A 23,865-nucleotide genomic window follows, 5' to 3' on the forward strand; every position below is an offset into this window, starting at 1 on the left:
AGTCCTTTTTTCTGTGTGGACAGAGTACTGTGGTTTTCTGAGTTAAATGAGCAGAAGTGGACATTTGCAAAGAGAATGATCGATTTACACACAGATGCCTTGTCATTCAGCAGTGACAGCTACTCCTTCCCACCAAGTACTGACCTGGAAAAGCTTCTGAAAGAGAAAATTGAGTAAGTGGATTAAAAAACCCAAGAATTTACAAACACACACCCCAACCAACTCTCCTCTTCTGCCCCTCCTCCAAACCCCCGCCAAAATGAAAATACCCAACCCAGCAACTTTTCTTTTTTTTTTTTTGGTCAAGTTACACTTGAAACATTCTGTGAAAGGCCAAATCTACAAATTTCAGGAGTGAGAGCAAATTCTACACGCTCCTTTCCTCTTGTATTCTGGAGATTATGTGCTGCTCACACAAAATGCAGCAACAGAGCTCAGCAGGAAACACTTCCTGCAGCCATGGAACTGCGGATTGAATGGATGCAAAACACAAACTAGGAATAAAGCACTTGCTAGCCAGGCAGTGTTACACTTCTAACTTGCTGTATTTCATCCAGGAATAGATTACTGCTAAAAATAAAGGAATTTAATAGCTGCAAGCCAACAACCTACTTCAGAAGGCAAGGAATGCTGCCAAGAGAGAATTACGGCAATGTTATTCCACCACAGCACTTTCAAAAAACAAGCATTAGAAAATATGAATTAAGCTAAAACACAGCTTTCTCTCCAACTACAGCAACACATGACTTTTTACATAATCTTAATCCTCCCATTAACTTTCCTCCTCAAAGGGAAGAAAAAAGAAAATTACTTCTGGTTTTTGATTCCTCTTTTGCTACATAAAAGCAGAGGAATAGCAAAGCAAATGCATCCCTTGTCCCCTTTCTGTCCCTGTTGATTGGTGTCTTGGACATCAAACAGTTCAAGCTGTATTAAGTCATAACCTCTCCTTACACAACTCCTTACTGTGGAGAGCCAAAAAATACTTCTCAAAAGAGATGTCTGAAAATCCCTGTTATTTTACAGTTCCAGAAATAATTTCTCTCCAGCTGGATGTTAGGTCTGAAGACCCACACAGCACTTCTTCATCTAGAGCTATCTTTAGCCAACAGAAGATGTATTTTGTGTACATACAGCATCAAACAAAATCTGCAGACTTTTCACAAGGAAGACAGAATTAGTAACATGATAAAGCTATGACAGCAGAGGTGTATTTGAGGCAGAGAAAAGTTTCTAAGACCCCACAGTAAGTGCTGTACATCGTTTTCCTTCCTATTGTTAAGAGCTGGCTACTCTCACACCTGCCACGCTGTCTGTGCTCTGCTTGTTTCACGTTGCATGTATCAGCTTTCCTTAGCTGCACCAATTTCCTCACACTTTCCACAGCCTCATAAATGAAGCCATGTGACACCAAGCATGCCCAGCTCAGCTATCCACTGCTTCCCTGTGGCTCTGGGTCATGATTCAGCTTTGCTCTGACCCAGCAAACATGAGGGTTGTTCTTCTACTCTGATGCTAAGTTTTAGGTAAGAACACAGATAGAAACTGATAACAAACTGAGCCACAAGGAGAGACTTCTTGAGTGTTCTGCATTCTGCTGTCTGCTATGGTTACCAACAGCCCACAAACACATGAACAAACCCATCCACAATGAGAACAGCTCATGCTCACAACAAACCAGAAATAGCAGCATGGGAAACTTCACTTTCACTTAGTGCTTCAAGTGAACTATCAGTAGTGACAATCCAGGCTCCTAAAAACAAGGCAACATATTTAGGCCATACGGTCTATGAGAACTGGTAGCAATACACTATCCAGACCTACAAAATCTTCTCTTAGCAAACGCTTGACATAGGAATTGATGACCAATGAAAAAAAGGAAAACATTTCCTTTTCAGAACCACAGAGAGAAATCCAATTTAGTCTACAGCACAGCAATTTTTCATTGTTATTCCTGAACACATTATATGAAAGGACTTAGTTCCAAAGCCATGTACTTACAATACAGGGAGGACCACTTCCTCCAAAGAGATTTCAAATTCAAACTTTTTCAGGTATTCTGCTTATACCTTCTAAGGAGTAAAATAAATCACTCCAAGCAAATAAGCAAGAACATTTTATTGTGACACTTGCAGCTTTACTATTCTCAAGTAATACAGAGTTCTCCCAAATGTCTTTACCAGCCAATTTAAATACTTCATCTAAATCTGCATCACTAGTTTATAAAATTTCTCTAAGATCTGCACATTTTCAACTGATTTAACACAAAAACAGAAGCAAAAGAACAAACCCTTGAAAACATAAAAGAGCTGCATTGTGGCACATTTATTCTTTAATAGAAAGTAAGAAAAACTTCCCTACTGACCTTTACTCCAAGTGAGGAAAAAGATAAATATCCATAGCTCTTTGTTGCATCTGGTAGGATTTTAAGATCCATCTATGCATCTTTAATCACAGAACAAAGTTTCAGCCACACTGAACCACCTAAGGAGATTTTATGTTCCACAGTTTTTACATGCATTCCATCCTCGGTGTGCTGACTACAGGACAGAGATTCTGTGCACCTACAGTGGTTTAAATTTAAAAATACACCATAAGCCAACTTAGAGAAACATCCATTAGTAACTAATAGAAAGAATCACAAGAAGGTCTCACAACAGTTTACTAAAACATTAAGGTTCTTTAAATCACAGTTTTGAAATATAAAAATTCTATCTTCCCTGTAACTGAGATGTATTTACATGAACTTTTTAAAAATAGGGTCTGTAATTCAGCTCTAATCGCTGTCATCCGAGCCCCCTTCAGAGCCCTCATCATTGGATGCCTCTGGCTCAGACTCGTTCCCAGAAGCTCTGGCAGACCCCTCGTGGTCAGAGCCCCTCTCGGAGTCCCTGTCGGACTCGGCGCTGCGCGAAGCCGGCCGCGATTCGTTCTCGGAGCCGCCGGAGCCGCGGCTCCTCCCCGACTGCACGGACTCATTGTCCGACTGCTCCGACTCCGAGCGCCGCCTCTTCCTCGGGGACCGGTCACTGTCAGACTCCTCCTCGGAGGCGCGGGCGCTGGACCTGCGGGGACTGCCTGCCTCGCTGCCCGACTTGTTCCGGTTATCCGAATCGCTGTCGGAAACAATGCGTTTGCTGTGCTGCTGCTCCCCCTCCTCAGAATCGCTGTTGCTATTTCTAGCGTGCCTGTGGGGAAAAGCAGAGGGAAAAAATGGTATTAAAAGGTGCTCCCTTTAGCTGATACATAAAGCAAGACACCAGGATTTGGGTAATGCTAGTTGTAAAAAATGCCAATCGTTTATTTTTAAAATTTTAAAAGCTTAATAGTAATAAAATGGTTATAAAAATAGTAATACAATTAGAGTAATAATAATTTGGACAAATCGAATTAGGACAATACGAGACAATAGAGACAAAGAGTTATGGAAGTCCGGGTACCTTTTTCTGGGCAGGACGAGCCTGAAAAAGGACCAAAGGATTAACCCTTAAAAACAATAGCCTGTTGCATATTCATACACTTCATACATGATGCATAAATTCCATTCAAATACAGGATTCTGTCTGGTCATCGTCAGCTTCTCCCTCTGAATCCTAACAGCGCCTTTGAGGTGGGAAGAAGTTTGTTTCTTCTGATAAGAGGGCAATAAATTCTTTTTCTCTGAAAGATTTAGGTGTCCTGTGGCTGCTATCTCACTGCAAGTCCTTTCTTTAAAAAAAAAGTATCCTACATAGCATAGCTTCTATTTTAACATTTTTTATTACCTAAAACTATATTTAACACACTACTTAAGAGAATTAATACAGCATTACTTTCTAACACAACACATATAACATTCATTTTAATATTTGCGAAAAGCCAATCATAAAATACATGCATTTTTCACACTAGTTTTAGAAAAATGAGTGGAATTAATTTGAACTGGGAAGGGATGCTGCAAGTACAATGAAAAACTTCTCATTATCTTCATGTTATCTCATTAACACTGCATTTTCTCTTGAAGGCATGCATTGTTACTCTAAGTTCATACAAAGTTAATTAAGGTTCTTACCCATCATCAGCAATTTTCAGTTTGTCCTCATCAGAAGAATCATCACTTGATGAAATGATGGCTTTTGATTTGATCTTTCCTTTCATTGAAGGAGGCAGACGCTCTGGTTTGGGCTGTACAGGGGGAAAACAAAGAGTTGCTTGTTCATGTGGCACAGGGCCCAAATGTAGAAAAACGTTCAGAAAACCAGACAAGCTTTTAAAAAAATTTCCATTTACTATCACTTAATTCTAGATGGCTTTGGAAATATCCTTTTCATCCTTGAAGCAGCAATAGCAACACAGGAGGATAAAAATAAGCTCTAAGACCAGTTTGCTTCAGGAGGTTTTGCTGTAATTTTCAACACTAATAAATCTCTCTTGACCAGGGTAATGCTGAACTCCAAATGCATATTTAGAGAGTGATGCAGTTATTCAGGGTTTAACTTACAGCCTTCTTCTTCTCTGCTTTGGGTGGACGTCGCTTCTTAGGCCGTGGGCCATTTTCATGTTCTTCATCATCACTCCCCTCTTCTGCCTTCTGGGGTCTTGAACAGAAACATATTTTATAGGGCATAAAGCATAATATTGCAAAAAACCCTTAAAAAATACAAAAATACCAGTCTCAAGAAATGTCCACCTCATCAAGTGCTACTCGTAGTTCTTTTGCAGAGTGGTTGCTTAAGTCTTATAAAGTGTAACGTGTTAGTAAAAAATAACCATGTGATCTCTTGGTAAGAGTTTGTTTTTAAACTGTTACAAAAGACTGCAGAGAATTTACTTAAAAGCCCTACTACTGCTCAGGGAAGTCTAGTATTAAATTGACATTAATTAAAAATTAATTAATTAAAGTATCAGCTACCTCCTCCTCTTCTTCTTCTTTCTCTCACCCTCCTCTTCTTCCCCATCCTGTTCACTGCCACTGCCCTTCCTCTTCTTTTTCTTTCTAGAGATGGGCAGATCTTCATCACTGTCATCATTGACAAACTCATCAAACTCCCCTGTTCCTTTTTTGGAACGCTGTAAGAAACACAGGCAACACAACCTATTATTCACATCCCAGTTACAAAGCTACCAGGAAACACTTCAAAATGGAAATTTAGCTGAACATGTTCTGGGAGAAATGAAAACACAGACCTTCTAGAGACTATGGCAAAGTTGGCACCAGAGAGGTATAATTTAGAAACTGATTCAGAATTGGCATATAAGATAATCTTCTGTTATTTTAACAATTGAACACATTTTAGTGATGCCACCATGCTCAGAACTTTTAAGTATTAGCTTCCAATTTGACATTTTAGTATTAAACCTGTGCAATTTTACTCAGTAGAACCTAGGAGTTGGAAACTAAAAACCTGTGTTCCTGCAAGAGACTATATATCAGAAGGGAAAAATTAAGGAGGTTTAAATGAAATAAAAAACAAAAAAAGAGATTAAAACATTTTGTTCTACCCTGCCTCCACCGCCACCACGTTTTTTCTCCTTTGATCCTTCTACTTCACCAGTGAACATCAGAATATTCTTGGTCTTCTCCACATATTGAGCTCTTTGCTCCAGAAGCTTCTTCTGCTCTTCTTTTTCTCTCAGGCGCTTCTCTTCCTGAAACACCAAGGAAAGGAAGCCAACCATTAACATTGTATTTGCACCCCACGGTGATTTAACAGCAGGCACAGAAATTATTTGCTGTCAGGAGACTGGAAAATTGCTTTTTGATGCTCTGTGTCACAGCAGAAGATGAACATGGCAAAAAAAAAAAAAGAAAAAGTTTTTTTACAAAAAGTTTTCTACAAAAAAGCCCATGGTAGAATAGGTAAAAGTCTTATGGTAGAACTTCTGGCACATCTATTTTATTTCATTATACAACTAAATATTTCTGAGGCTATGGGGAAGCAAGAGCATCACCTGTTAGCTGCAATATTTTCAGCTGGCACTTACTATGACTAAGAAAAACAGCTCCTAGGTACCACGGCAGAGCAGCAGGACCACACATATTGTCAGTGTGCACACTTATAAAATGCAATATACAGAATTTAGTGGAATGAAACCTGTTCTTTAAGCAGTTTCTGGCGAAGCAGCTCCTTCTCCTGCTCCTGCTTGGCACGCAGCTCCCTCTCCTCCTCATCCTGCTTGCGTGCCCGAGCCACATGATACTGGGCCTGGCTCAGTAAGTCAGAGCACTGCCTGCAAAATCAAGGTTCTCAGGTAAGGCAAGGTGGCAGACACAAAAAGAAATGCTTTTATAAAGTGCCTGCATCACAACACTTCATTCATATCCCCAATGAACTAAAAAAAAAACTACTAGAAATAGCACAGAGAAGAGCAGTGCAGATTTTTGAGAAAATGAAAGCATTTTTAGTAAGCTAATTTATCTTCCAATGGATCATTTCAGAACATATTGATTCACACTTCAAATGTAGCCAATTCATATACAGAAAACCCACACATGAACATAAAAGGAATCATGCCAACCAATTTGGAGAGCTTCAAAAGTATACTTAATAAGAACTTGTATTTAATCACAACAACCTAACAAATCCTTTCAGAAAGGTAGGGCAAAATTCAAGCTTAAAAAACCCAGTAATGTGAGAGTTAAGGTTGCATAAAGGGTCCAAGTCACACAAAGCATTAAAGCAAGGTGCTTTCAACCCCCTTTTAGCTGATACTAAAATGACATTTCTTTCAATATTGAAATTTTCTTCTCTCCACAAAGTGCTTCAATGATACCCATTCAGATGTACAGTGCAGGATGGCCAACACATGGTCTTTGTATGGGGCTGTGGAAATCTTACAAGAATGTGCAGAAGTGAAACACAGGAAAAGAATGAAACAGTAGTAGGGAGAGACCTGCACTTGTATTTCTATTGTTCTAACAAAACGACAGTTGAAATTTTGGAATCTAGTTTTAATACTTAGACAAAACCCCAAAAACAGGACAAAAATATTCCCCTTAAAATCTGAATGAAGGATTTCTTTGTGGGTTGTTTTTGTTTTTTTTACCTGGCTTCTGTAGCAGCAAGTGCCAAGTCAAATCTCATCTTATCACCTACTTTACTCAAGTAACTGAAGTACCTGGAGGAAATCACAAGAAACCAAAGTAAGCAAAGATAGCATTACTTACATATTTACTGCAATTTTGCCTTAAAACAAAGCATTTACTCCCGAATTACAAACCTGTAGAACTCAACAGATGAGGAAGTCACACCAATTTCCTCTGTGCTAACACCTTTTAAAATGGCACCTTTTAACAGTTAAAATGTGCATTCAGAGTACTCCAAATCTAAAGCATTCGAAAACCACTCCGGAGAGGAAAAATTCTAAAGAGAGTTCTGAGATTTCATTTGCTGGCTCCCACCAGTAAGAACATTGCTGACCCCAAAAGACTGATTTATCTGTCAAAGATTACATGCCTGAATTCAGCATAAGAGAAGGAAGGGAAACTTGTTTTTCAAAAATCCTTTCAGAACAGCCTCCTTGACCTAGTGGACAGGCCCTTGGGAATACAACAAACTTCCAAGTAAGATACAATGATCAGTGCTTTGAAAAGTTTCTCAAATTTAAAACAAAATTACTTCTAATTTTCAAGATTGCCACAGTTTCTTCCCATATACCCCCAGACACATTCCAAATGAAGTAGTTTTGTGCTAGACGCAAATTCTTGGGTATATGAACATAATAATTCCTTGCTTGAGGTCTACACTATGGAGAGTATTTTCCAAAAATTTTAGTTAATAGGCAAAAATAAATTCATGCAACTTCTTCAAGACAATAAATAACAAGATTCTCATCAAATTCAAGTTAGAACTTGAGTTAGAATGTCTATCCTCAACATAACAGCAGAGCTAGGAATGCACAAATCATGCACCAGCTATGCCTAGGAGCAGGATAAATGGTTGAAAGCTCTGTTCAAGGATGGTAACAACTGGATCAGATTAATCACACTGGTGTCTGCACAAAATCTTCTATTATTGTTTTTTAAACAGAACTAAAATATCTCAAATGCACTTAAGAAACTGTTTCTGTTCTTAAACTGTGACAGTACTTGGGCTTTACTTACCAAAAGAAGGGTGAAATTAGTCTTTAGGGACTGCTAGTCATTAATTATGCTTATGTAAGATAAACAGATTTGCTTTTAAGCCTTATAGTTTGCTTTGAAAGAAGTCATAAAATAGTATTCAAGTTGTAGAATAATTATCAACATCTTTTCAACTATGCATTTCTGGGAAATAGAGCATCTTGGTCACAGCAATAACAAAACTCTTTGAGAAACACATATTGGCAACTGGTCAAACAAAACTGATTCTGGAACAAAATCTGAACACACAGTTTTGTCAGGCCCAATACTTTGTTTTCCTATTAGAAACTCTAGAATTACACAGTGCCTTGTAGAAGATGATTGCTCTTCTAACCAGATTTGTGCTCAATACTGCAGGTACACTGTGAGGGGACAACAACGTGGATTATAAGGATTAGAAACAAACTATTTTAACCTGTGGGCGAGCTCCAGCTCCTTCACAGCATTAAGGACTTCCTTCAGATTGCTTTTTTCATCTTTCAGGACAGAGGTAGCAAGTCTTTGCAGCACTAAAGCCACATTAAACATGAGGACTGTATCACTTGGAGCCACATGCCTGGCCTGGAAAAAAAACACGTTTTAAAGATAAGCTACAACGTGATACAGAAATGTCATAAAGAGAATAAACACCATAATTTCAACCCCAGACCACCAAATTTAAAGAAACACAAACACACATCAACTAACAGTAATTTTATTCTGTGATCCATGATGTTCTAGATCCATACCTTTAACAAAGTTTGTTTGCATTCCTGTAATTTGCCACATTTGAACAGTGCCCGGGCCAAATATAACAACACTTCAGTGTTTTGGTGCTTATAGAACTTTCTGAGGCAGTTTTCATACTGAAATAAAAAAAAAAATCAAAGTTAGATTGATTAGTGGTGGTTTGTTGTTTTGGTTAGCTAACTCTAATAAATATTTCTATTCTTAAGAGGCATTACTGCTAATATGCCTTTTGTTTTTTGAAGAAGTGTGTTATGCTGCATGGGCGCCTCCCTTTCAGTGATCAGAACATTCTCCTATTCCATACCTTTTTTCCAGAAACTGGCTGCAGCCCAGAAGGCTCTGTAGGCTTTAAGTACAAAAGAATACTTTTTAAAGTAGCATTTACTGCAACAAAGTCCAACCAATATGACTCATTTTGAGATCATTCAAATATTCTCCACAGTATGTGGGAGGAATAAACAATCGATTTTCTTTATTCATATCAGATATTTTACAAATTTAAATATATCTAATATACTAATTCTATATATCTGATGTAATTAGTTAAAAAAAAATCAGACTTTCTAGATATCTCAGCTTCCATCCAGCTGAGGAACTTACCCATGACAAGGGATATCAGTTTCTCTAAAGTGTAAAAGATGACTTGTTACTATAACTTCTGTGGGTCTAGAATTAAAGGCTTAAAAGACAGCAAATTTTATAATTTTCAGTAAAAACCACCTTCTGTTTGACATACTCTTTCCTTAAGGAACCCTTCACCCTCTCTAAGCCACCAAAACAGGAAGGAATACAAAGTAAGTTTTATTTGCATCTCAAGTACAGAAAAATTGTCCTGAACTGTAACACCTGAGGTTGTTACTCTTGGATCTCACTGTGTTGTGAGCACCTTCAGCATCCCAGATTTTGTGTTTAGCTCAAGCCTACCTCAGATCTGTATGCTTTAGGGTAGAGAACACAGTAGGATAATTATTGTGGCTGCAGTAAGCTGGGCTAGCAATTTCAATTTGTCTCCCTTTGAGTCCAATATAATGTATTTCACACTGTGACTGCATGGCAAAACACAGGGAACAATGAAACACTTCAGTAAACAAACACATTCCTAATAACACCTTTTCTTAAATAAATTAGCAAATGAGTAAAATATTTTTTTCTCCCAAATCAATAGATGAAAGTGATACCCACTTCCCCACTGTAATTCACGGCTTAAGCAATTGCTAAAATGAGATTTTTCATTAGGTTTTTTTGTCAATAAAAATAGTCAAAGTGCTAAAAAAACAACAGACCCCATTCAAGCACAACAGAGTGAATGTGACTGTGTTGCCAAAGCTTGCTAACAATAGCTCACTGCAGGACAGTGACTACTGTGCTCCTGAGCATGTAAGAAAGGCCCAGTAAACACTTCTTTATTAAGCATCACAAAAAGCTTCAGAATAGCTCTGAATGAAGTGCCTTTGAGCCTCAATAAGCACGCATCTTAAATGACACAAGTTTGTTCTTAGTTTCTGTCCTGTTCAACATATGCTGTGCTTTTAAGCTTATTTGTATGCTTTTCATCAACTAGTTGAGTCAATTTACTCAGAACAGGTTGACACTTGAACATTTACTTGCTTGGGCAGGTCAGGTTAAACTAGCTGACCTCAACAGATTTCTTCCAACATGAATTATTTTGTGATTTTAACCGTGGTGACTGAAATTACAGCCCAGTCAGCTTTTAAGATAACTCTTAAAGTATTCATGCGGTCATTTACAAGAACAAAAATGGGAATTGTTGCTATTTAAAAGAAAATCCCAGCAGCAAATTGTATTCACTTACTTTGGAAACATCTGCATGTAAACCACACACAGTAACTACACTGACTGAAACTGCTCTGGCTAATAATTTATTCCACAACCAAAATTCTAACCCTGCTACCAAAAAAAGTATAAAATATGGTAAGTGCTTTGTTACCCCCTACCCACATTTGGCAGTCTGTTACTAAATCTAGACTGGACAGCCAACAGCTTGTTAGAAATAGGCCTAGAACTTGTTAAAACACTGCTCAGAAACTTTCCCAGCTGCCCTGACAGCAGAGAGACATCTAGAAATCATGTGAGCCAAAACAGAAGGTAGTTCAATGTGGAGATGTTACCATCTGCACAGCACTGATGTACTGCTTCTGCTCCACGTAGATGTGTGCCAAATTCAGCCACACATCGCTGATATCTGCTGTGGCCTCTCTCACTTGGGCAAAAACATCACGAGCTTCACGGAAATATCCCTTGTGTGCCAAGACAGCTCCTGAGGGGAGAGGAATATGGACAGTGTGAGCTTCCAGCTTCATGCACTGTGCACCCCTAGCACAGAAAATTCAATATGCCTCAATAAAGTGCCCATTCAAAAACTGACATGGCTGCCACTTTCTGGACTCCACTCTACAGTGCTCAGGCCCTGAAAAAACAATTCTCTATTAAAGCAAAAAACTTAAGAATATTATCACCTCTGAAGCAAAACTAGAGTCTGATATTCACCTATGCCATTAGCAGCATACAAATTCTTTGGGTCATTTCTGAGGACTTGCTTGTAGATGGCTAATGCACGGTCCTGGTGACGTTTCTCCTGCAGAAAGAAATGCCCCAATTCATCACTCACTTCTAAAGTGGGGTATTAAAAGATCTACCCAGAGGTTTTATGAACTAGAAGATGCCAAACAGACATCAAGAAGAGGCTCTGAATAGCTAACAACATACAAAAAATAAAGACACAAACCCACACACAGGGCAGAAAGTTGCCCATTACCTTTTCTCTGTCTCTTGTGGGTTGATGGAGAGTCTGTAACCAGACGTTGCCAAGAGCCAGCATGGAATAAGTATCATTTTGTGTGGAGGGCTGCTTCAATATTCTTTCAAATTTCTTCTGTCCTGGACCCCACTCTTGTTTAGCCAAGTGAAGATTGCCAATCAGAGACCAGGCATCTGGATGGTCCTAAATAAAAATTCACTCTAAGTTACAAAGAAAAGAAAAGTCTTTTCCTTTACAAGGGCTCTTTTTCAAGTATAAAGTGTTACTCGTCTTAAACATAGTTCCATATTCAAAAGAACCCCAAACAAAACACAGAGAGCAGACCTGGCAGCTCTCTCTTCTTCCCATAGTTTAAACAAATTAAAAACACAAAAAGAGGAAAATTAAATTTTAAGTTAACTTATTATTTAGAGTGTTTTAATGTTAAACACTTATAGGGTAACAAACCTGATTGATTTGAAGTGCTTCTTTAAACCAATCAGAAGCCTCATAAAAATTCCCTTTATCCCTAGCCATAGCTCCCAAGCGCAAGTAGCCTGGAAATAAAGATAGAAAATGAAATAAAAATCAGGGAACAGGTTAAAGTCATCTTATACAAAGAAAATATTGTCCATGCATCAATTTCAAAAGCAATCTTTCTCTTGACCAGCTAAGGACAGCAAACACTAAGACACCTTTCATATTCTATTCACAAGAAGAAATATGATGTGAAGAGGAATTTGCACCCATGATGGCCAGAGAGAAACTGCAGGTTTTGAATAGTTAAAGTATTGTGAATGTGTTAAATTGGCTTCATAAGTTAAAGACAGCTGAAAAACTGCAAAGAAATAAGGATCCATCAGTTACATAATTCTCCTCCTTCCACTTTAAATAGCTCTCCCATCTCCACAAGCTTTGGGAAGGGTATCTGCAGGTGACAATGGAAAACAAGCAGGGAAAAGGCTACAGATGAGGCTGGGGCATGATGAGTGCTGCAGCTTGTGCCAAATAGCACAGGCTACTCAGCCCCAATGCTACTGTGAAAACAAGGGAAGACAGACAGAAGGACAGCATAAGACACTGTCAACCAGATGATTTCTGGCATTATAAGGATGACTGTAGAACTGAAATACCAAATGTTTCTTACAATCAACGTAATTTGGATGTTCTCTCAGAATGTTTTTATAGAGCTTTTCAGCTTCATGAAATTCACACATGGCCTCGTAGAGCCTGGCAAGGTTGTAGGATGTTGTCACAGAGATGGCATTGTAGTAATGCTCATCATGCTCAGCCTCTGCTTTCGCACGATCCAGCGATGCCAGGAAGTATTTCTGAAGTACAGAAAAAAAAGAGCAATGAAGCACTGCAGAATGTCCTCAACCAAAAACTTCTGTGTGACCAAGAAACACCATTCAAACTGTGAGTAACTGCATACCTTTGCTTCTCCCAGGTTTCCCAGCCTGAAGTGCAGGGCACCCACGTTATTCAGGATCTCTGGAGGGACATCAGCCTGTACTTTCTCCTGCAGAATGCGTGTGGCTGTGCCATAGGCTGACAGAGCACCCTTTGGAAAGAAACAGAAAGTGGATGAAAGAAAAAAGAGAATAAGCTCTAGATGCTCTTATGAAAAGCACACGCACAATTCACCAAGTGAGTATTAATAATACCTGTATATCAGTCTGTTCTAGAATTTGGGCTAGCTCAATCCAAGCCTCTACATCATCAGGATATTGTTCTGTGACTTTCTTTAAATGCCCCTGAAAAACAGAAGATAATTATGCCATTTCAAAGACACACAGCCTGTTTAAAAAAAATAGAAATAAAAGAAAGAATGAAGGCATTAACTTTAACATCAGAAAGATATACCATACTGCAGAAGCAAACATCCTAAACATCTGTAATAAATCTGCATTAGTTTTCTTCCTTCATTATTATATTCTTCTGTAGAACAGAACACCTGCTTCAAGTCTTAAGAGAAACAAGGGCTATTACACCAACATGAAAAGCTAGAGAAATGCCTAACATTTCTTGCCTTTATCTACCCAAAATTAGATTTAAAATACCCTTCATTTAAAAAAAAAGCATCACTGTCTTTCCAAATAAGCCCAGACAAGACCAGTGCTTTCTGGAAATCACCAGCTGATTTGCTCTCTTCAGGAAATCATGAGCTAACTTCCCATCTTCACACAATTTCATATATATGGAAAGAATTCTACCCTTTTCATGTACCAAACAGAGACATGAGGCTGGAGCGTCTCTAAATTCCTGGACATGCTTTACCCAGAGCCCAGGGGAGTCTCAGTTCTGCCCAGAAGTTGTGACTCTTCACAGACAGGAAAACCCCTCATGACAACCCATATGAAATATTCCCTACCTACAGCCACCTAACCCTGTTTTATTCAACTTAAGGAACAAACTGATTTCAAGTCTGATTTCCAAGTTCTACTCTTGCAAATGAACACGATGCTGGTGGAAGGAAAACTCACCTTTGCAATATCCCGTTTCTCCTGGTCTTCTGAAGCTGCATAAAGAGATCCAAGGATTTTCATAGTTTCATAATTGTTAGGGTAGGCTTTCAAGACTTTTTCAAAGCATTGTGAAGCATTCTCTTTGTCCCCTCGATAAATATACATTTGACCCAATCCAAAAAACGGAAGTACAAAAGAAGATGAGGCAAACTGAGTGGCCTGGTAATAATACTGGAAAGCTTGATCATAATCTTCCTAATTAAAAGGAATTAAATGAAGAACAGTCAGTGTTTTTAGAGGCAGCCTTTGCATGAACTTTTATAACAGAGACTTTTTAAAAATGTGAGCTCAAAGGGGACTTTTAAAAACTGTCCTACCTGTACATGAAAAGACCTTGCCAGCTGGTAACAGCTCTCTGCCTGCATCGCTTCCACCTCTGTGTTATGGAAAGCATGAAGAGCTAAGTGTTGTACTTTACCATAGTCCTGACAAAAAAAAAAAAAAAAAAGGAAGTTAAATGAAAATTGGAAGTCTTCACTTTATTTATGGTCAAGTGATTTTATGATTTAAACATGGATAGCTGGAAAATATGACAAAGCTTTAGTCACAGCACTGACTAAATAACAACAGATTCAGTTTTAGCTGTTACTAATCTTTTCTCTATTTCATGTTTTAAAGCATGGAAGAGTGAGGAGGTGGAAAAAACAAACCAACAAAAACCTCAACCAACCAAAAAAACCAATCCCAAACATCGAAAACCCAAAACCTCTTCAGGACACAAAGTTGATTTTGATTTAGGTAAGTGTACCTTTCTTGGTTTTCTTGAGAAAGGTTTATACAAAATTCAGGCCAAAAACCTCACACTTCTTCATCTAGATTAACAGATATTAGGCACCTGATGAAATGTGTTTGAATCTAATACCAAAATTCTTACTGTTCAGAGATTACCAAGCATTTAACTGTAAAATTTCAGCGATCTCTTACCTTCTTGAAAAAGAAGTGATTAGCCAAGTGATTCAACACCATTGGATTGCTGGGATCAATTGTATAAGCCCTAGAGAGGAGTTGAACACCATTCTTGATGGAATCAGCCTAAATGAAACATTGACAGGTATCAGCAGCACCTCAGTATCTTATTACCATCTTCAAAACCATTTTTCAGTCAAGGCTGCTCAGGATTTCTTACAACACCATACTGAGCTCACAAAAAAAAGTAAATTCAGCTACCAGCTTTTCTTTCTGCAGCATACAGATGGAAAATAGGAAATGAAGCTACCGCAAAGGGATGGAAAAGAGCACAGCAGGACTTTCTAGGAAAAAAAAAGCAACAAAACCCAAAAGATTTAGTGTTGATGTCCTTTGATATGTCACACTCACAGCCTGACAGCTTTTCTTCTGCTCCTTCTACTGTTCAGTGTCCCCAATGCCTGCTTGGTTTAGGTTTCAATGTTTTACCCAATTCATTCAACAGTGGAATGAAGATATTTTCATGTTCAAATTCTAAATAACAATTTTAGATCTTGTTTTAAAATCAGTGCGAGTTTGAGGTGTTTATATAGAAATACCATTGCATCAACTTAGTCTTTTCTAAAGAAGCTTTACACCTTAAAGAAAGCTTCCCACGGTAAAAATGTGATTTACCTACAAGTTCAAATCCACAACTGATAAAATAATTGCTCTTTATTTAGGACAACCACAAAATCTGTATCACAAGCATGTCAGCTTAATCTGTACTTATTTCTGAAGAGAAACACCAAAAATGCTATCAAGGAATCATCTAACAGCTGTGCTTTACTTTGTAATTATGATGAGAAGAAAGCTGTCTTATTGAACAGATTAGGTTTTAAGAGGTTAAAACATAACATGAAGGCAGCTAAAAAATCAATTTCAGTTTGAACTGGTGCAATCTTTCCAAACCTAGCGTAACAATACACCTGGAAAAGGAGATATTGAATCTTTCCTGCCTTCATTCTCAAAGGTTAATGTGGTTTATCATCACACTGTGCATTTGTCCAAGTTCTCCAACACCTTGAGTCTCATGTCCAACTTCAACCCAATCCAGTAGATGGGTAGAGGTCCCAAAGCTCTAAGTGCTTTCATTTAAGAAACACAGATCAGACAGACCTCAATAAGAGCACAGTGTGATATCAACCCTGATCTGAAATCATAACATCTTCTAGGAGGAAGAAACATTAGAAATATCTAAGCACAAAAAAGATACCAATTAATTTGACATTCAGAGAGGCTCTTTTCCCCAGAGTGTTCTCCCTTCCCTGTGTCAATTCTTCAGTGTTACACTAACTTTTACTACACAGTTAAGAGAACAGTTTGAAGTAAAGCACAGGTGATATATTTCTTAGAAAGAACACAAAACATCTTTGAGTGGATCAGCTTTTAATCACAGCTTTTTGAATCTTCAGGTGAGTGGGCTCATCCCTTGACTTCAGTCAAAAGATCTTCAGGAAAAGAAAGGGAAAGATACCAAATATGATCAATTTCTCATCTGTGGAATTTATTAAAATTTGACTTTAGAGTATTTTTGTTTCTTTCTGTAGTTTTATGAAAAAACCTCTTATACTCACTTTTTTTTTAGTTTCTTCATGGAAGTAATAACAAGGGGTTTTTTTCCCTTTACAAAGTAGTAAACCAAGAAATTTTCAGACATTTTGTGCTATAAAACATCTTTCTATAGAAAGAAGTAGTATAGGTCTGTAGAATAGTATAGTTCTATTGAATGACAGAAAACAGCACACTAAATTTTAGCCACATACAATTATGTAACAATATATATATTTTTAAAAACACTTAAGGGTCTCATCCTCCAGTGATAATATATCTGAGATGGTTAATCCATGCTAAGGAAGTTATGATCACAACTAAGCTATATTTGCATGTATTTTTCTAGTGTTACAATACTTAGAAAGGTGAATCACCACTTAATTGGACTTTTATCAGCCCAGTTAAAATTTCTTCTTGCCTACTCTTTGGTTTACCATGCACCATGCATGCCTGAATGTACCTCTGAAACTTGTTTGAAAATTTGTTCTCAACTCCAAAACTTCTAAAACACTTGTTCTAACCTCCTGGGAATATGTCTTTTTCCTTCACATATCTCACCATGGAGTTTTATTATTTTAAATGAAACAGTTAACCTAGCACTGTTTTTCTGTACCTAACTCTTCTATAAATAACAGAATGGAAGATTTTTAACAACAGAAGAAAGCTATTCAGAATGTGCTGCTCACATCACAAGCACATATCTATATCATTCAATAGTAGCACAGACTTAAAATTATTCAACCACAGAAGTTACTACCCATTTCAAAACTGGACTATCTTTGAAAGGATAAAATATTTGCTTTTTTTAGCTAAAAGAAAGTGAACTGAGCATGGATTCCTGCTAAGTCAGACCCACCTCCTTATTATTGAGCTCCAGAACAGCCAGTCCAACCAAGGCCCCGACACACTTGGAATTGAGCTCCAGAGCCCTGCTGAAGGCCAGGCGAGCTTTTTCCAGCTTGTTCAGCTTCACAAAGCAGTGACCCATTCCCAACCGAACCTCGGCTAGAGAACAACATAACACCATTCACAATCCCAAAGTTTCAACTTTGTGCCTTTGTTTTTCACAACCTGGAGCAAAAGCAGAGTTTTTCATAGTTCCTTAAGGCCTGTAAAGCCATCTAACAATTTGCTGTTTTTCAAGGCAGCAGCCCATACTTGGCTGGCCACAAAATGAACTTGAAAATATTAGTAAGACTTTATTTCTTGATAAACCCCAGAACACTGATCTATCTCCCACAGACTCCAATGCCAAACAAATAAAAAATTACTTTTATGGGAATGTATTAAAAAATAATAGAGAAAAGCATTAAACAATTGCCAGATGGAAGGGCTGGAAATTTCTTAGGCAAGTTAAGTTCACCCCAAACTAGCAGGTCTTCAGAAAACACAGATGAATAAACAAGTTAGCTGGCATTTCTCCTCAAATGATCAGCTTATTCATGTGCTGTTTGTCATCCTCCAACTTCCATGACCAAGTACAGATGGACTAATAGAGAAAATTCACATCATACTGCTTGTGATCTAAGAGTACAGAGAATTTATAAACAGCAGTTTCAAACCTATGTCTGTTAGAAAAAGGGGAGCAAAGGAAAGATGTTTCTTGAAAAGTAAGACTTTTGTAGCAATCAGTCTTATGGTAAAGCAGACCACAGAACACACTTCAACTTTGCAATAAACCTTTTCTCAGACAGGTTATTGCAAAGTCTATCACATCTCTCAAGAGACTTTCAACTATTTATGATCCTAATGTAAATATCTTGAATTAATGTATCTAAATGCCATGTACCACTTTTACAGCCATTAAAAATCACTTTCCCAAATTTTTGCATAAAGAAAATAATACAAAACCAGGAAAACTCACAGAATGCACTCTAAGTCTTGAACAGTTCCCTCCTTCTCCATGCAACTTTAATTTCTCTTACATGCAAAATCCCATTTTCTAATACCTCTTTAAAAGGTAATACTCCAGAAAAGAACAGTATTTTCCTAAATACAACTTCCTTCTCTAAATATTAAGAAATACTTCAAGACAATGAATGCCTAAATCCCTCTATAATGAGAGTTGGGGTTCTTTTGACAGATATAGACCACAAAAATGCCTTTTGAATTTCAATTAGGAAGACTTGAGTTAGTTTGCAAGCACAGCAAATACCTCCAGTAGCAAAGACTTTCTGTCTTACCTGGGCAGCCTGGATTGGTACGCAGTGCTTTCTTGTAGTAGGCAAGGGCTCCTCTATAATCCTTCTTGTTGAAAGAAATGCATGCCTTACCTGTTAGGACATACCAGGAATAAAACCAAGATTATAAACCAGAAATTCAAGTATTATTTGGTTAACTTGTGCTGTGCCCATTTTCAAAAGTTACAGTTAAAAACTAACAGAAAATTCAGACAATGACAACTTCTATTAGATTTGATGATGTCAAGTATATGAAAAAAGCAAACATGAAAACACATTAAATTTACATTTTCATATTTTTCTGCAGAAACCTAATTCCTTATTGGTCCAGAGGAAAGATACATACTGAGACTAGTAAACAACTTAAATTACAAGTGTACAGTCGGTTGACCCCTCACAAGTGGTAACTTCACCCTTAACAGAGTGTCCAACTTCACTGCCACCACCAGGGAAGCATAAATAGCTGGACTGGATGTATGCCCACGGGTCTCAGAAGATGCCAGTTAGCATTGCATTTTTCCTGGCTCCTCCACCTATGTGTACTTCCCAAATTTGAATTAGTCTCTGCCATGTGTGTCTTGATCACATTCTCTCTACATACACCCTCTTAAGCACATAATCCATTCCAAAACTCAACCAAAGACCAGGTTTTTAGAAATACCCATAAACTCATACCAAGTAGGGCAGGAATATTATTTGGAGACTGGTTGAGCACGAAGTGGAACTGGGCATCAGCTTGGTCCATCTTATCACCTTCAAGCAGGCAAAAGCAGGCTCTTCCCAACAAGTGATTCTAGACAAGGGAAAGCATTTGCAATACATTTATATTTGTAAAATATGAAGTTTGGACTATGTGACAGATTATTTGCCCTATAATGCTTTTTACAATTAAATTATTTCTCTTACATTTATCAAGCAAGAGAATACCAATCCTTCCTTCCCATACTCTTAAGTTGACTGAAGTAGTTCTATCAGGTGTGCCAAGCTAGACAGAATTATTCCTGGTGGCACCACGCACATTTCAGGTACAAGTTTTGCTTAAGTGTGACTTTAAAGCCTGAGCAGCTTCTAGCTTCCCTTTAGTGAACCGATACTTGTTTTCTTTACAATCACTAATTTACAAAAATGTTTTTGCGACCAGGTATCTGTTTTACCTGATCATACATGATGATTTTGTCAGCCATAGTGTACAGCAGGGTGGCTTGGGTGATGAGCTCCTTCTTGTTGTCTTTGTTCTTCTCCTTCCGAGCCTGCTGTACATAGTAGGCTGCCAGGGTGTCCAGACATGTCATCTGGTCCTTCTCGTGGTCTCTGTAGTCCAGGTTGCCATCGATGCGGGCAGCTTCCAGCAGCTTCACAAAGTCTTCTGTTTTGCCTTGCTTGTAATACTCCAGCTACAAAACACAGTTTGAACAGACAACACCACCCCAGTGAGTACAGAACACACCAAGGTGATGCTTTAGGTATCGCGGACACTTTTTCTGGGATGTAGGGATAAAGCAGAAATAAATGTAGGTATCATCAGAGAAAGGTTTTCTGATAATGCCAAATATTTTTCTGTCCTAGAATCACTGAATGGCCTGGGATGGAAGGGACCTTGAAGATAATCTTGTTCCTACCACCCAGCCATGGGCAGGGACACTTTCCTGTTGCTCAAAGGCCCATCCAACCTACCCTTGAACACTTCCAGGGATGGGGTATCCACAATTTCTAAGGGCAACCTGTGCCAGTGCCTAACCACCTTAAAACACAACTTTTTGAGCTATTTATAAGTGAAGAATCCACTGGTCTTCCTCTTTGACATTTAACCATACTTTCCACAGTGTAGATACTGCCCCCTCCTTTTTTATGAAGCACATAATCAAAGGCACAAACAAGGAAAACTATGGATTGAGGGAAAAAACCCCATAGAAAGCAACCCTCAAGAGGCATTGTTTCAGGAAAAAGAGATTAAATTTAAATCCTAATATGCATATGTCAGTCAGAAATATCTGGCCTAGAATCAAAGACAGAAAGACCCCATAAAGCACCTGTTTGGAACTCAGTCATAGAGTATGGAACTGGAAATCATGATTTGATTATGTAAATACAATGCTTAAATACACAATTTGTATCTATACTGACCGCTAGGGCAATCCATATGTGCAGCTGGGTGTGCTCCTGTTTCAGAATACTTATAACTTCATCACCCTCGGGCAACTGATCGAAGTCAAGCTCAATAACCTAGAAACAAACAACACAGATCATCTTTTCACAAAGCATTAAAAACATCGTCTGTCACTGAGCTCAAAGGAAACTGGACCTGTCAGAGCACAAAACATAAATAATTATTTGTGTTTAAACGAAGTTATGGACAAAGGAAGGAGAGATAATATAATGCATTCTGTACAAGATAAAAGCGATGGCCTCTCTTTAGAGAAAAGACAAAGCAATGTTTGGGATACAAGTGAGGGAGAATAAGCAGAGATCCTAATTCAACTTCTTTCACTATGGACTTCATGCTCAGAATCAGCTAACAACCAACTTGACTGCACACTGCTGACTTTCTAAAACTTTCCCTACAGGTAATACAGAGATCTAGCTCAGAGACAAAATCTTCCAAGTCATCTGGTGTCAGAAAATCAATACCCAAGACTCAGATTCCTGAAATTTTGTAAAATCATCTTTATGCCCTAGGAAATTAAGACACTACTGAAGCAGCAAAATTTCTGAATATTCACAACTGTAGATATGACCAGCAAATGACATCAAGAACTCTTCATCATTCAGGCGTTGTTTTGTGAGTATTAGTCTCCCACGTTGATCTAATCTTCTGATATTATAAAATGAGGAAAAAGGAACAGGTAATCCCCAGATGGGATATTTGGGAACACAATTTAACTGCTTGTTAGTTCACCTTACTCAGCCATGCTGCCTTTAATAATTAGTCATCTGCGTTACAAGTCAATTTTACAGCAAGAAAGAGTTGCAGTTGTTGTACCCTGACTACCAATGCTGGGACTCCTCTGTAGGCTGAATTAGAGCAATCCAGTTTATAAAACCTTCTAGTTTTGACTGTACAAGACTTTAGAATACTGGCAAAAATATTTCTGCTTAACTTTTGGTCATTTTATTTTATCTTGCATAGTGCCTCCTGTCTGACAGATAATGGCCTTCATCCATCAACTAAAATAGTTATGAATGAGAAATAGGTATTACCAACACAGCAAATAAACATGGAAGTAAAAGAGAGCAGGGGTGAGTAGAGGGGTATCTTATTGTATTCCCTAGTGATTAATTCAGAATTTTGGGATCCAAGTAGTCCTAGCCTGAACAGCAGCACCAAGATCACAATTCATGCTGACACCTCAGACAGACATTTCTGTCACAGAAGAAAATGCCCTTGAACACGTAAACTCCATAGAATAAAGTAATTTTGTGAGACATAAAACCTCAATGGCAGCCATACAGAAACTTGTTTCTGTATATATATTTGTGCATGTATGTCTCTGTGGACATATATATATGTATGCATATATGTATGATATGTGTATGTATACAGAAGAGTAGGGATACAGATATTCACAGAGAATATTCTTCAACCTGCAAGCATTATGTTGCAACACCTTATTTAACTACACTATTAATTTGGTATTTGCCATGGCATGATTTAACGTCAAACTTTGTTATGCGCTGCAAACCTCCACACACTTCTCCTGATCCTTTCTAACCTTGGCTTGTGACAGCGTACCTTAAATAAAAAAAAAGTTAAGTTTTTAGCTCCACGGTGAAACAACTTTACAGAATGAGTCCTCTGCCCTGGCTGTGTCTTTGCGCTGCTTGAGGAACACCAAGAGACCCTGACACACCACAGCGCGGCGCGACCGTGGCCGGACACGCACCTGCGACCCCGCCACGGGGGCTGCGAGCGACACCCGCGCCCCGAGCCCGGGGCACAACCACGGGCGGCAGCGGCGACCGCCCGCGCCCCGGCACGGATCGCCCTCCCTCCCCGCGCCCGACTCGCCTCGTCGGTGTCCCGGAGAGGGATCTCGATGGAGCCCCGCGACATCTTGGCGACAGCGCTGCCGGAGCCGCCACTCGCCGGGCCGGGGCCGCCGCGCGCACTTCCCCTCACGGCAGCGCCCGACCCGGACGTGCTCGGCAACGGGGCGGAGCGGGCCGGGCCCGGCCCCGGGGCGGTTCGAGGGCGGTACAAGGGCGGTGTGAGGGTGGTGCCTGCTCCTTCTGACCCCTGTCGCACACCTGCCCCTAGGAATTGGTGTATCTACGCTTATGGATCCCCAGGAGGCAATGCTGGGTGTCTGTGCGTACGCGCACCCAGCGGTAAGTGGAGCAGGTTTACCGGGGTAAAGCTCCCTGGGCTGTGGGGCACGGCTCCCTCAGGCGGCTCCTCTCCTCACGGCATCTCAAAAGCGTCAAAAGGTTTCCACATAAACGCGTTAAAACGTGCGGGTTTTCCCCATCTTCGTGGGGAACCAGTGTGTAAATCCAAATGTATATTTTCTGACTAGCTCAGGTGGTGTAATATTTTGATGCGTATTTACAAATTTTCAGCCTCAGCTGGGCCAACTATATTGTAGTTAGGTGAGTGTTTTTAATGGCAAATACGGAATGTGGTAACATTGGAGCCCGGTCTATGTGAGGGACTCAGCCTTACGGAGGCGCAAAGTAAAGAAGGAATTCCACAACTGGGCTCCTAAATTGTGTTTTTTCTAATCATGATATTATGACACATTGCATATTTAGATCAAACACAGCAAGCACAGTAACCTATGACCCATCTTGGTCATTTTTACAGTTGTACCAAGGGGAAAAAGGATAGTAAGACTAAAAGATCCTCAGACACATTTCTACAGAAATTATTAAAAACCCCTCCAACGTTATTTACGCAGCCTGTTAAACCCTAGAGCTAAGTTGATTTTGTCCTATAGCTAATTGTCTACAGAATACAAAATTTTGAATCAATTGATAGCCACAACTATAAGGCATTAAATTAGTTAATTTTATTTTAAAAATAAGTATGAATTACTATACTCCTATATATCATAGGGGTAATGACTAGATGAC

The 23,865-nt window shown here is 38.9% G+C and overlaps 1 protein-coding gene across 1 annotated transcript; it reads right to left on the minus strand.

Annotated features, from left to right (window-relative positions):
* Nucleotides 1-341: 341 nt before the first annotated feature.
* Nucleotides 342-22,930, minus strand: CTR9 (CTR9 homolog, Paf1/RNA polymerase II complex component). The gene is made up of 25 exons (XM_030949878.1): nucleotides 22,802-22,930; nucleotides 20,920-21,018; nucleotides 19,950-20,189; nucleotides 19,471-19,588; nucleotides 18,799-18,888; nucleotides 17,472-17,620; nucleotides 15,041-15,148; nucleotides 14,434-14,541; nucleotides 14,075-14,311; nucleotides 13,256-13,345; nucleotides 13,024-13,152; nucleotides 12,736-12,919; nucleotides 12,057-12,145; nucleotides 11,607-11,792; nucleotides 11,339-11,426; nucleotides 10,960-11,108; nucleotides 8,830-8,946; nucleotides 8,517-8,662; nucleotides 7,027-7,098; nucleotides 6,075-6,210; nucleotides 5,482-5,628; nucleotides 4,892-5,049; nucleotides 4,481-4,577; nucleotides 4,052-4,164; nucleotides 342-3,188 (listed from the first exon to the last, which is right to left on the minus strand). The coding sequence occupies exons 1-25, from the start codon at nucleotides 22,844-22,846 to the stop codon at nucleotides 2,777-2,779; spliced, it is 3,507 nt and encodes a 1,168-aa protein (XP_030805738.1). The 5' UTR covers nucleotides 22,847-22,930; the 3' UTR covers nucleotides 342-2,776.
* Nucleotides 22,931-23,865: the final 935 nt, after the last annotated feature.

The sequence above is a fragment of the Camarhynchus parvulus genome, chromosome 5 (genome assembly GCF_901933205.1).
Source record: "Camarhynchus parvulus chromosome 5, STF_HiC, whole genome shotgun sequence".
NCBI lineage: Eukaryota > Metazoa > Chordata > Aves > Passeriformes > Thraupidae > Camarhynchus > Camarhynchus parvulus.

Excerpts from the sequence above, each read along its gene's own strand:
- CTR9 (XM_030949878.1), bottom strand. The coding sequence starts at position 22,846 with ATGTCGCGGGGCTCCATCGAGATCCCTCTCCGGGACACCGACGAG. Across the intron at positions 12,920-13,023 it reads GAAACCTGGGAGAAGCAAAG|AAATACTTCCTGGCATCGCT; the intron begins GTATGCAGTTAC and ends TCTGTACTTCAG. Across the intron at positions 11,793-12,056 it reads AAGCACTTCAAATCAATCAG|GACCATCCAGATGCCTGGTC; the intron begins GTTTGTTACCCT and ends ATTTTTATTTAG.